The sequence below is a fragment of the Syngnathus leptorhynchus genome, chromosome 1, assembly GCF_054491065.1.
Source record: "Syngnathus leptorhynchus isolate UIUO chromosome 1, UIUO_Slep, whole genome shotgun sequence".
In the NCBI taxonomy this organism is placed as follows: Eukaryota; Metazoa; Chordata; class Actinopteri; order Syngnathiformes; family Syngnathidae; genus Syngnathus; species Syngnathus leptorhynchus.
This window is the reverse complement of record NC_141195.1, coordinates 6,646,789-6,659,722: the sequence shown is the minus strand read 5'-3', so window position 1 is coordinate 6,659,722 and position 12,934 is coordinate 6,646,789. Positions and strand designations below refer to the sequence as shown.

The window sequence follows — 12,934 nt, the reverse complement described above, 5'->3', positions numbered from 1 at the left end:
GCGCTTATACATCTACGTATGTATTGCTGAATACATGTATTGATCAAACTAATATTGATCCATACAGGTACAGAAAAGTCATGACTCAAACACAGAGTTGGTCCAGGCTCTTGTGTTAGCTAGCGCACGATGTGGCCCTTTTGTTGTAGTTGTAGTTGTTGTTGTTGCGCCCAGTCATGTAAACAGACCACGGCTCGGTTGAAATTGATGTTTTGGCTTAAGGCCATCTTTTCTTTTGTCAGGAATTTCAGACATTTTTCACTGATGTTCCTGAGGAAAGCATGCAAATCGTAAACAGCGCTGACTGTCAGGATTAAGGGATAGTCTACGTTAGTAAATCACTTTCTCTAACCCTGTGCTTTTTTAAAATGTTTTCCTTTTTATTTGTGTACCCCTTCATACCCTGTGCTTCTGCCAACCAGATGCTAAAATGGCATCGTTTTTGCATGTCTGCCTATTGATTTGGTCCTCCATCACATTGACAACATAGAGTATAAAACCTCCTAAAAATAATTCTAAAAATGTTTCCATCACATAAAAGTTTTTTTCTTTTTTTTTACTGAAAAAAGGAAGGAAAAAAAAGTCTCTCTCACACAAAAACATGACTGGATCGCTCCAGCTGACTTCTAAACATTAACTTCTTATTGGCATTGTGCTTTCTCACGAGCTCCTCGACTGCGCTCCGGCCTTTAATTTGCCTCACAGAGTGCAACGTTTTGAAAGAGACAACTGTGTGAGATTTAGTAAACATCCACGATAAAATTGACACAGCCCTTGCTGTTGTCAGCAATGTCAATTTTCTTCACTACTTCATCTACTATATTCACACAGGTATTTACTCGATTCATGAAGATATTCAACATATTTCTAATCTATATCTCTAGTTAGTTTTTTTTTTCTTTTCTCACAGTATTACACAGTATGTTTATTCTTTTTTTTTTTTAATACTCAGATTTATGGTTGTAGCGGTGCACACTAACAGTCTTTGATATTTTCGGAATGCATACCAACAATAGGACACCGTTGGCTTGAAAATGTAGGAAAATGAAATATGGTTGGAAAATCTGTTTCGATCAGGTATTGCCCTCGGAGGTAGGTGAATCAATTAAAATCTTGGAAGTAAGTCTGTTGTAATGTTCTCTTTTGTCTACGTGCTCCAAGAGGGTTTCTTCGTTGTCTACACGTTGGCCTCGGCAGTGGTCAGGTTAGAGGTCGCACTGGCTGGGTTTGGCGGGTTAACGGGCTCCGCTGGATGCGCTGGGTTCGGGGGAGGGATTGTTGGACTGACTGTTGTTGTGGGAGGGCTGGCCGGACTGGCCGTAGTGGTGGCGGTTGTGGTGATGGTGGTCACGATGGTGGGACAAGTCACAGGGCTAGTGGCAGCGGCGGCGGGAGGGTTAGCCCGCGGTGGAGCCGGGTTAGCGGGGGCTACGGGGCTGGTTGCGTTGACTGGAGCCGGGTTGGCGGGGACTGGATCGGTCGGGCTGGCGGGGTTGGCGGCATTAACGGGACTGGATAAATTGGCAGTATTGGTTTCCACCTGCTGCTCGGGTCCGTTTTCCTGCGGCCGCCTGACAACCGCCGGAGGCTGAAGCATTATCCGAAGTCGCTGGCAAGAGGAATGCACACTGGTTACAAAGAGTCGAGCAAACGTTAGCAAAGTAAACGTCAAACTCCTCATACCTCTTTGTAGGTGCCCTTAAGGCCGAGATACATATAAATCATGTATCCTGGTATGAGAACCATAGAAGACAGTGCCATAAGCCAGCCCACTCCCTGACCCCAGCCTGGGAACACATAGTCTCCCATCGTGAGCGGAACCATTTGTACGGCGCTGAACAAGAACACCCCCTGTGGGAGAGATGAGAGACTTGATGCTTGATCGTGACACCAATGACGAGTAGCGGGCGTCTCATCGCAACGTGGCGGCGGGCAGCTAATATTGACTTTTCACCATGCTTCATTTTTCACGTCAAGTGTACTGATCTCACGCACACCGACAATGAGGGGGGTGAACACCACCCAGCACAGCTTCCACCACACGCAAGGCTTGTAGCCGATCATCTCCTGGATGTTGTCGTAGAACTTGTTCACGCCTGAGAGACAAATAAATGGAGGGTGAACAATCTATTTCAATTTGCTGCAGGTTTGCCACGCATGATGATGAGGGAGGCAAGGTAACAAGTGAGTGCTCACGACCTTGACGGTCAACAGTTTTATCCCCTTTTCAAGTGTCCTCCAACTGATTGAATGAACAATGTCGAGGTTTTAGTGAGACCAGAGTGATACACACCGTAGCACCAGGATATGGAGATGCATTCAAAGAAGACCAAGAAGAGCAGACACATTCCACTGGCAGAGTAGTAGTCAAACAGCTTGAACACATAAATCCCACCCTGTTGGCAGAAAAAATGGAGTCGTGCAATGTCAGCATTATATCACACCATGCGAGGTTGGAGAGAAAGCTGCCCGCCATACCTGTGTGATGTTTGAAAGGCCGATCACATAAGATACCAGGCAGACCACTGCGATGAAGATCTCTCGTCTACCTCTGAGCGCTCTGGGAAATTCATCCACTAAAGCAGTAATGAAGCCCTCCACAGTGCAGAACTGAAGGACGAGAACAGCAGGCACAAAGATGAAAGGCCATTTTGTACAACTGCTAAATCTTACTATGTATTTGTACTTTATTGCTAATTGTGAATTTATTGCTCTCTATATCTACCATGTTCTAATTTCAGTTTACGTTTTCTAAATCAGACTTATTTGGTGTTCCTGTTAGGGCAGGATGACAAATGACCATGAAGCCAATGGGAAAATGAAGCTTCCAATTCGCCTCATGAATCAGTCATGGTATTGTCATTGACTTCTGTAGATGTTACTGCTGGTTTAAATAAAGGGGTTTAAGAAATGTCAAGTCCGTGAACTTTCAGCATGCCATTTAGAAGACTCAAAAAAACACAACTGGTTCACAAAGCAAATTTGAAGCTTCATTTTCTCATCACCACATACAGCACAGCTGCCTCAATGCTTTCTTTCTTCTGCTGCTTTTGAATTGTGATATCACAAAATGTGGACAAAAAATAGCAGGCAGTGAAACCTGCAGGCACACAGAGGTGATAAAATTCCTTTAAAAAAATCAAAAAAAAATCTTGGCAGCTAATGTCAAAACTCGCCTCTAACTGTACAGAAGAAGCAAATTGCATGCTTATCACGCAGCAGGCAGAGGTGGGGGTGTGTTGCCATGTGATATATTTGCATTTGACTATTTAGGTCAGTCCGTGAGCAGATTGTTACTGAGCCCCACTTACCTGGCTGTCTATCCCCAGCATGAGCAGCATGGAGAAGAACAGAATAGCCCACAGTGGAGACACAGGCAACTGGGTTACAGCCTCTGGGTATGCCAGGAAAGCTAAGCCGGGACCTGGAAAGCAAATAGCAGAATCACATTCCATCAATTCTCATACTTCAACATGGTGAGCTCTATTGGTGGTGTATCTTTGCAACACAACGACAGACGAGTCGTTACCTGAAGCCGCTACATCGGCGATGTCCTTCTTGGTCACGTGTGCCATGAAGCCAACAATGGAGAAAATGACAAAACCAGCAAACATGCTGGTGCATGAGTTGATGCAGCAAACGATAATAGAGTCTCTAGTGGAAGCAAGTGAAGAAAAGTTGCCTTTTGTATGTGGACACAGTATATTACATCACTTTGAAACAATCACAACTGAATATTAATGGGACACAGAAGCCACGCTGCACACACAGATTGCAATCATGTTTCATTTTCTCTTAGTACACAGACTTCAAAAGCAAGAATCTGTCTTGTATTCATCTTAAACACCAACATCAATCCACACCGTCTCACCTGTAAACATTATTGTTGAACGGGTTGTAGCTTCCAAGAGCGATAAGTGACCCCAATCCCAATCCGTACGAGAAAAAGATTTGGGTTGCTGCGTCCAGCCATACCTGACAAGAGGAGCAGAAATATTCCGATTCAGTAGCTCTGTCCACTAATGCCCGCCATCGAGGATCTCGTTGCCCTAGTTTGTCGTTACCCCGGATTCTTTGAGCTTTTCGAAATCAGGCGTGATGTAGAAGAGAATTCCCTCTCTTGCTCCGGGCAGGGTCACTCCACGAATGAAGAGAATGAAGAGCATAAAGTAGGGATATGTCGCCGAGAAGTAAACCACCTGTGAAGTGTGAAGCGGCTATCAGCGAGATATCAGCAGTGCACAATTTGAGATGGATGAACTGATTGTTAATTCTGGAAACTGGGAGCGACTGATTGTTGCTGAAAATCTGTTGATTCAGTTTCATTTGGTTTTGGCGAGTGGCATATCTGGTAAGAGGAGTTTTCTGGCATATTGTTTAATTGTAAGCCAACTAGAATGAGCAAACATTCTAATGACCAGCCGCTTTCATTTAACGGCTACTCGCCATTGTAGACAAACGACTAAAGAAGCAATCTGTTTTACTGAGGTTGATATAAATAAAATACATTGACAACAAAGCATAAGTAGCCAGAAAATTAAAGATGGAAGTTTAATTTTGTAACATTAACCAGAAAAATCCAGTTTAATACAAGTTTATTGAACGCAAAAACTAAAACTTCTCAATTTTAGCCTCGCATACACAAATGATTCCTGTTGTCCTCCATGACAGGAGACATTAGTCATCGCCATCTTGGATTTAACAAAAGTTACCAATATTTTTCCTATTTCTTGAATTTGAAGGCCTGATTTTGAAATTTTTAAAACGCTAAAGCCCACCAAAATCTCAACATGTGAGAATCATGTCCCAAATCCATATTTGTCATAACCAGAATAAGTCCATACGAACATGACGACATAAAAACGCAAATTAATGATAGGTCCAATTCATGTGTTATGAACTTGAATATTGACACATTCGTCAACATAAATAATAATGATTTCATGAGCAAGGAAATCAGGCCATTTAATTACTACACATATTCCAAAACATGGATTTTATCTATTGCAATAAATTGCACCTTAATAATTCCTTCACATGAAATAAAACACCAGTAATCTTGAATATTGTAGAATTAAAGTTTGGGGGGGGGAGTGCCAAGCTCAAACTTTGAGCAGAAAGTTGTATTGGGTTTCTGTCCAGCATAATAGCAAGCAAGATAACAGTAACAATACTGTTTTGGTAATGGCATTGGGGCTCACTACAGTTTTTGCAGCCTCACACGTTTCACTTAATGACACCAGTCTCAGAACCTTTGCTCTGAAAGAACTAAGGCTGATAATTCTGACAACAATAACACATTCACTTCATGTTTACGTTCTCTTTTCAATTTGCCAAGAGGTAATCAACCTGGAACTTCATCTTGCTTCATTTCTTTTAATGCCTGAACAAAACCAGAAAGCGGGGGCGAGAAAATACACCAAAACGCCCAGTTTCATGTCAGAACGAGATTCTGCCATTCCTTAGAAAGTAACAGTTAATCCATTAATTCCGTGCTGTAAATGTAAACTCACTCCCGCTTTTAATGTGTCTTCAATAGTCAGACTAAACAACCAAAGCTGTTGAAGCCTGACTGAGCTCATTTCGTTCATCTCCTCTTCTCCATGCGTATTCCCGACAGCATGCGAGCGAGCTATTTATTTGCCAAACGTTCTGAGGAAATATGATGTTTAGTGACCAAGTCGAATTTCATTTACCATGGTCACGTGACAATGACTATGTGGGCCCGTGAGGGGAGGCGAACCGCTCCGAGAGAAAGGGCATGACAAACCCAGATTGTGACCAATGGCTGATAGTTGCTCCTCCTATCACGGATCCACACGCAGCGCTAATAGTGTCAGGAGGCTTGGAATTAGAGGAGCCACTGTGGGGCACAGTTGGATTGTGAGCACCACTGTTTTCTGCCGCTATGTTGAAATTCATCTTGACAATTCTGACTTGAATTGTAAATCATGTATGAGGCAATATTAGACTGTTTAATAATGCATACATTTTCCGATTGGGACTCGGCATAGCACAAAAAGCTCTTGATATGCCAATATGTCGACGACGTCTTACCTTGCCTGTCCAGCTGACCCCTTTCCAGATACAGAAGTAGACGAGGACCCAAGCGATGGCTAGGGTTATTGCGAGTGGCACTCGAAGCTGGCCCGGTTTTTCCAAACCATCGGTCATTTCGTGCACATTGCGCCTATAAATCAAAGCGAGTGACAATACGACGGTTAGACAGCCTGCCGGCCTTTTGTTTATCCAAGGGATTCATCGAGGGCTACAGGAGGATGATATCTTACTCCCAAAACTCCACCACTGCACTGGTGAGATTGGTGGTGTCTGCAATGGAGTAATTTGTGTAACACTTTTCTGTGTTCCATAGATTGTTACATGAGCTCCATGGTAGATCCTGGAATAAAACACACATGCACAAAATTGTGCCTGTGATTCATAAATTGGATTGTTTAAACACTGGCGGAGCTAGGAATGTCGGGTTTTGGGGGGGGGGATAGAAAAATCTGAAAATACCCAATTATCAATAGCATGTGTGGTGGGGGGTCTAAAAATATTTCAGTGGGGCCATTGCCCTCTCAAAGCTAGCTCTGCCAGTGTTTGATTTCATCCTTTATCTTTATCTTGTGTACTTACAGCGGTGAAGGAGTTGTACAGGTAATAAATAGCCCAGGAAATGATTACAATGTAGTAAATGTTAAGCCAGAAGGAAAGGACAGCAGCTGCAAGGCCCACACCTGTCACACACACACACACACACACACACACACACACACACACACACACACACACACACACACACACACACACACACACACACACACACACACACACACACACACACACACACACACACATGAAAAAAAAAACTTCACTGTATACATTACTACTGTTTGAATATGTATCAGAAGATGAGCTATACCTTTAAACATAGGAGCCAGTTTCCACACACCCAGCCCCCCAATTGAGGTGTATTGACCCAGGGAGCATTCCAGAAGGAACAATGGCATCCCGGCAAATATGAGGGTCAAAAAATAGGGAATCAAGAAGGCCCCTGGATGAAGATGGAAGAGTGGATCAAGTCAGACATCAGCACAACACCTGCATGTCAATGAAATCATGAGGTGGAACTTTGCTTGTGGAGTACACAAAAAAAAAAAGTGGTTTACCTCCACCGTTTTTGCCACAGAGATAAGGAAACCTCCACACGTTGCCTAGTCCGATTGCATAACCCACACACGACAGGAGGAAATCAAATTTCCCTCCCCATGTTTCTCTAGGTGGCAACTCCTTTTTTGTATTTTCAGGCTTGATGTCCAGCGACTTGGGCTTGTCATTATTGGCGGCCACCTCGTTCAGTTCCGTCACTTGGCCATCCGTTTTGGTGCCGTTGGTTGCCATGTCTCTGGCTTTGGCACAGGCCCTGGCAGTAGGACGGTAGGCTTCGGCACCGGTCCACGTAGACAACAGCTTCGCGGTTTTTGCACCAAATCTTTGGAGCGAGCGTGATGAAAAGAAGTCCGCGTACACACGGATCGTCAGTTGCCGTTGTTAACCTGCAGGTATGATAAATAGAGCAGTTGGTCTAATTTTTCAGGCGGGCCGCACTGGCTCATCATGAGGCAGCACTGGATGCACATTTTGCACCGTATTATATATATGCACCCCTCGTTTGGCGCAATAGACCCAATTAACTGTGCAAATCTACTTTGCCTTGATATGCGCATTTCAAACAGACATTAAAGAACCGAGTGTGAATAAGGACCTTTGACAACAAGAAGAAAAACGTTCCATTCATATGAGAATCGAACACACGCACGCACGCACGCACGCACGCACGCACACAAAAGTCATATATTGGTTTGAACGCAGACAACAATTGCGAGCGGCAATCAAAGCCAAATTATTTTCACAGGACAAAAACAAGTCTGGCACTTCATGCACCAAACGAACAAATCACAAAAAATGAGGTAGGGAAAAAACTTGGAAAAAAATCACTGCAAGCGCTAAGACGCGCGGAAGCAAATCTCCGATGAGCCTATGGGAATCATAATAAAGCCCTATCCACCAATTACCACCTGCAGATTCTCTTGACGCTTTTCTTCCAAAAGTGTGCACGCAGAGAGGTCTCACACCAGCTGGGAGACACAACACACCGTGGAGACAAAGGGATGTCCAATGCGTAAAAGCCTTACGCATCGTTCCAAGCCGTCCAGCCGACTTATTAGCAAAACAAGCACAATAATGCAACCGCACATTTAATAAGATTACTCCTCATTTTTCCTATTTTCTCTTTTTTTTTAAATTTAGCTTGGAGGCGCACAACACACACGCACACACACGCACGCACGCACAAATAAATGCATTGCTTGTGTTATAACTCACTGCCGCAAAACAATCATAATCATACATGAAGACATTTCTTTCTAAATGCTCGCGAGCACGCTCGCACACGCGCGCCCGCCCGCCCGCCCGCCCGCACACACGCATATACGCGCACACAGCAGCACCTGGCGCATATACTCACAGTGGACGTGGAGTGAATGTGGAGGATTCGCAGCCTGCCCCGAATCTGTGTGGATACCTCCTCTTGTGGATGAAGTTGTAAACTCCCAATATGTCTTGGAACATCAATAGGTTTTACTTCCATTAAAAGCCTTAAAGGGACCATGCAGCGTCCAAGGGGTCCAAAGCGCAAGAGCTGTCCAGCCGGGGAGCGGTGCTGAAAAGACCAAACGGAGGAAGAAAAAGAAGAGGATGAAGAAGAAGAAAAAGAAGAGGAGGCTGAAGCAACACAGGCAGCAGCCGCTTTGCTTTCTTGTGCGACTGTCTAACATCAACAAGCAGAGACTCAACTCCCATCTACACAGCCTCAATGTCATCTCAAAGTCGACCCCCCCTTCCTCCTCATCTTCATCTATAGGCTGCATTGACGTCAAACTTGCACCCTTTGTATTTCTCATGTTGTTGTCTTCCTCAAGCCAATCACAACATTGAACATTAGCATTTTATCCACACATCGACAATATTATTAAGTCGTTCATATTACAAGGCTCCCTTACGCTGTATTACGCTGCTTTATTTCCCCTGATGCTCATTTTACAATGAATGGCTCCATAATATATCTTCACTCGTGTGGTGTCACAAAATATGCATCCAGTTCCCCTTCTAGCAACAAGATGAATTTCACCAAGGTAAAAAAAAATAATGGAGGCATGTGGCATGGGTACGATACAAACCTCATTATTTGGACAGGGAAGCAGTCAGCAGCTGTCTGCAGATTGAGATGAAAGCAGCTGGTCAATAAAGGGAGGAGACACATCACTGCCCTCCAAAAATGAGGTGATGATGACCAATGAAGTCTGGAATTCGATTTATAATATCTTTGCATTCATTTTTATCGCACCCAAAAATTAAAACCAAAAAGGAAATGCTTGACTTGTAGTTTTGTAATCTGCCCCCTACCACACCCACACTTGTTGCTTGATTCCACCAATTTCTTGACAGAAATAAAAGCATCCCACCCTTAATAAATGCCCGAATTGAGGTGTCAAGTGACTGAGTTGCAAAGGTCTTGGCAGCGAGAAGAAGCGTGTTTCCTGCACCACAAGCTGAGAGAGCACCAGATGGTGAAAGCAATGAGGGGTGAACTAACCTACTAAATGATACCACATGAAACGCAGCATTTAAAATCCCATCTGGGGTGGCCGGCGGCTCCGCAGCCCTGCGGTGTGAAACATGATACATATTTACACACCTGCTGATTGAGCGCACAGGCATGTCCAATAGGCTGGTGACATGTGACCTCGCCATCAGCTGCTCTTGCAATCCACCAATTTGGAAATGTTCATTTGGCTTCTATGGGTACGTTGGATGTAAGCCTCATTAGGCCAAGATGACTTGTTCTGTCACGTTGGCTTTTAGGGAATGCGCACTTGCGTCTCCTCTTTCCTGGCCCACTGGCTGCAAAATTACTTTAATGCACTGCAGGGTGTTTAACCATTGCACTTTGTAGACTCCACTATGCTATCATTATTTCACATTATGTACCCTCACGTGGTGGACAATTGGTTAGCACATCTGCCTTGCAATGCAGAGGTTGGGAGTTGAAATTTGAGCTCCAGCCTTTCTTTGTGTCTTCTTTCCACATTCCCCAAAAAATCCATGTTAGGTTAATTGAATGGTGTAGGTGCCCTAGAGCTAGGTAATTAATCATGATTTCGATTTTACTTCTCAAAATCTTAAAAACATAATAGAAGAAAAGCGCTAAATGTGCAGATGGTCATGGTGCGTTTTGCAAGTTCCTAACATTGTGAAAGTTAAACCAAATGCACCATGCTGCTTGTGACGTTATGGGATTATGCCGTCGCTAGGTGTGCTTTAGGGTGTTGAATGACACCCCAGCTGGAGTTTACTGGAAACCCAAACACACAACATGAAGAACTACACACATTGTATAATATCTATTGCTAATTGTAATATGTAAAATTCCTTCTAAACATCGCCAGTCTATGCTAACTTCAATGTGAAATCCCTTTGGCATTTTTTTGCATCGACCTCTGGGAGTGTATTCCTTCTAATAACAAATATTCACACCTAAACACAGTAAAAACATGAAGACACATGCAACAGTTGCATTACTCAGTCACATTCCTACCAATGTGTGAAAAATAAGTAAATGCATTAGAATAACCAGGTATGCAGGAAACAAATAGGTCATGATAAAAAGATGAAAAATCCCAGTTTTGGCCCATACTATAAATATCTATTAAAGTTTATATTTTAAATGTGATCAATATATAATTAATTCTGTTTATATTGTAGCTTTTAACAAACAGTTGTTTGCCATTGTGAACATTTTTTCAATACAACTCTTATATTGAAAAGAAAAACAAGAAACTATCAAAGTGAAAGTGAGAGCATTTCATTAACACATCCTACAAATGCAAACATACATTTTCTTGTTCTCAGGTTATACATTTGATTCAAGCAAGCCTTTGGAGTCAGTGTTGCGATTCACAGTCACAGCTCCCAACTGCTTCTGTGCAATTTGAGGCCACAGATGAGCTAATTAGCATGATGATGTCCCATTAATATGCTAATCAAAAGCATCTCAGATATTTTATTCATATTGTCATAAACTTGTTTTCCTCCTGCTGAAAATGTGCACACTCTTTATTTCCCTTTATTTTTCTTAAAAACAGTCACCATGTAAACAAGTAAATGTGGAACATTCCTTTTGACTCTCACCAGACAACTCGATTTGGTAAACAGCGTTAATACCGCGAGACATAATTATGGAAATGCCTTTCCAAAAGGAAATACAGTCCAATGAAATAGCGTCAAATTCCAAACACAACACCAAATATTCACAAAGGTGTGCACTCGCCAGCAAGGTATTGAGACTAAAAATATGTCTAATGATGTGATCCCATAGAATTACGTTGTCCTTGTTCCCATCAGCCTCAATCTGCCATTGCACGAGCGTATAATAACACCGAAGTGGCCCACTTGCGTCTTCACAACACGCATTTTTCATCGGGGAAATGATGCATGGCTTACACTCGCATGCGCTGAACGAAGAGGCCCGGCGTGGTTGTCGTCCACGATTGGATGTGGCTCACATTGTGATGTGCACATTGTATAGCATGCTCTTAGGTGCCCACTCTCCTTTGGCGTAACATTTGTTTAGCATGACCTAAATTGCAATGAAGTGAGTGTCCCAGCAGCTCCGTCTCGCCTTTTTCTTTGTAAGCCTCGTCTCGCGTTCCCTCGTGTGTACCACAATTTCCAAACAGGCAAACACGCTGAGAAGACAGTTTTTTTTTGTTTTTTTTTAATAACAAACAGCTTTAGTCAGACATACTTTACATATGTGGCACAATATGGCGGGATTCAATGAGGTCAGCTGTCTTCTGATAATTTAGTGAGTCCACCTGCCAAATTTGTGGCACCGTTTTAAAAACTCTGATGGTTCTTCCCTCTGTGATATTCAAAGAAGAAGAATCCTGGCGTTGAAATAGACAAGCTTATTCCATTGCAAGTGACTCTAAAAGAATTGCGCTTTGCACAAATCCGTAGAAATATGCAGCATCATTTTCATAAAGTGAACAGCATTTTTGCGTTGAGGACTCACCTGCTCATGAATAAGAGACAAATAGGATACGGTGTGCATTTATTAAAATGTATAAACATGACCTCAATGATAAACAGTATGGGGGCACTAAATCGCTTCAAATTTTGTACATGGGTTGCTAGGCAACAGCTTAAACCAATCTCCGTCTCTTCCCCCGTCCCTTCGACCCACCCCACGTGGCTCTCCACTGGGATCACTTCGCAGCTATCGGTGAAAATGATTAATTATATTCTACAAAAAGTCCATGAATGATGTAAATTAGTTTTCTGGGGGTTATAAAGCACAGGAAAGGATCCAATTAAGCAAAGTAACCTGGAATTGTATGTTATTATGAAAATATGTTTGTTTGTTTGTTTGTTTGTTTGTTTGTTTGTTTGTTTGTTTGTTTGTTTGTTTGTTTGATTGATTGATTGATTGATTGATTGATTGATTGCACTGGACGTATCTTATCTATATCCATCCATCCATCCATCCATCCATCCATCCATCCATCCATCCATCCATCCATCCATCCATCCATCCATCCATCCATCCACCCATCTTCTTCCGCTTATCCGAGCTCTTCGCCCTATCTCTAAGGGAGAGCCCGGACACCCTGCGGATGAAACTCATTTCGGCCGCTTGTATCCTGGATCTCGTTCTTCCGGTCACGACCCATAGCTCGTGACCATAGGTGAGGGTAGGAGCATAGATCGACCGGTAAATCGAGAGCTTTGCCTTTTTGCACAGCTCTCTCTTCACCTCGACAGACCGGTACAGAGTCCGCAATACTGCCGACGCTGCACCGATCCGCCT

The 12,934-nt window shown here is 43.2% G+C and overlaps 1 protein-coding gene across 1 annotated transcript; it reads right to left on the bottom strand.

The window, feature by feature from the left end:
• Window positions 1–924: 924 nt before the first annotated feature.
• Window positions 925–7,615, bottom strand: LOC147061615 (sodium- and chloride-dependent GABA transporter 1-like). Its single transcript, XM_085908455.1, has 14 exons — window positions 7,173–7,615; window positions 6,926–7,057; window positions 6,640–6,740; window positions 6,291–6,400; window positions 6,058–6,190; window positions 4,065–4,199; window positions 3,872–3,975; window positions 3,530–3,654; window positions 3,312–3,424; window positions 2,479–2,610; window positions 2,294–2,396; window positions 1,996–2,096; window positions 1,684–1,851; window positions 925–1,609 (listed from the first exon to the last, which is right to left on the bottom strand). Exons 1-14 carry the CDS (start codon window positions 7,402–7,404, stop codon window positions 1,178–1,180), a joined length of 2,121 nt encoding a protein of 706 aa, XP_085764581.1. The 5' UTR covers window positions 7,405–7,615; the 3' UTR covers window positions 925–1,177.
• Window positions 7,616–12,934: the final 5,319 nt, after the last annotated feature.

Bases quoted from the DNA above. Each gene is read 5' to 3' on its own strand.
- LOC147061615 (XM_085908455.1), bottom strand. From the start codon at position 7,404: ATGGCAACCAACGGCACCAAAACGGATGGCCAAGTGACGGAACTGAAC. The intron at 3,655-3,871 runs GTGAGACGGTGT...TGCTTCCACTAG, and splicing joins TTCAACAATAATGTTTACAG to AGACTCTATTATCGTTTGCT. The intron at 2,397-2,478 runs GTATGGCGGGCA...TTCTGCCAACAG, and splicing joins GCCTTTCAAACATCACACAG to GGTGGGATTTATGTGTTCAA.